The sequence below is a fragment of the Pteropus medius genome, unplaced genomic scaffold (assembly GCF_902729225.1).
Source record: "Pteropus medius unplaced genomic scaffold, Ma_sr-lr_union100, whole genome shotgun sequence".
In the NCBI taxonomy this organism is placed as follows: Eukaryota; Metazoa; Chordata; class Mammalia; order Chiroptera; family Pteropodidae; genus Pteropus; species Pteropus medius.
Genome location: NW_024352789.1, coordinates 2,011,554 through 2,012,118, shown reverse-complemented (window position 1 = coordinate 2,012,118; position 565 = coordinate 2,011,554). Strand labels below are relative to the sequence as shown.

Sequence of the window (565 nt, the reverse complement as noted above, 5' to 3'; positions counted from 1 at the left end):
GAAGTGCCCGGCTCCGTGCCCGACTCAAACTTACGTGCAGTATGCCACTCCCTGCCAGACCTTTGTGAAGTGCCCAGCTCCCTGCCAGACCCAGACATGCTACGTCCAGTACCCTTCTCCCTGCCAGACCTACTACGTTCAGGCTCCCATTGGTGGCTCGGCGGCCCAGGTCAGTGTCCCTAACCCATGCTCTGCTCCCGTGTCCACCAGCTACTCCTGCCTGGCTCCCCGGACCTTCGGGGTGAGTCCCCTGAGACGCTGGGTCCAGCGGCCTCAGGAATGCACCTCGGGGTCATCTGGCTGCTGTGAGGATTCGGGCTGTTGCAGCTCTGGGTGCTGCGGCTCCGGCTGCTGCAGCTCTGGGTGCTGCTCCTCTGGGTGCGGCTGTTTGGGAATTATTCCCATGAGGTCCCGAGGTCCTGCATGCTGTCATCACGAGGACGACTGTTGCTGCTAAACACGGAAGAACAGCTCTGCTCCCGGACTCACGCCTGCTCCACGTGACTTCGGGGGCTTGACCAGCCCCGCCTTCGCACCCCCCACCCCCAGGCTCCCAGTGATGCCG

At 63.5% G+C, this 565-nt stretch overlaps 1 protein-coding gene across 1 annotated transcript in view; it reads left to right on the top strand.

Moving 5' to 3' along the window:
- The window catches only part of KPLCE (KPRP N-terminal and LCE C-terminal like protein), a 958-nt gene extending 501 nt beyond the window's left edge, over nucleotides 1-457 (top strand). The window contains exon 2 of the mRNA XM_039849755.1: nucleotides 5-457. Within this exon, the coding sequence (XP_039705689.1) occupies nucleotides 5-457 (453 nt within the window). The remainder of the gene's footprint in view (nucleotides 1-4) is intronic.
- Nucleotides 458-565: the final 108 nt, after the last annotated feature.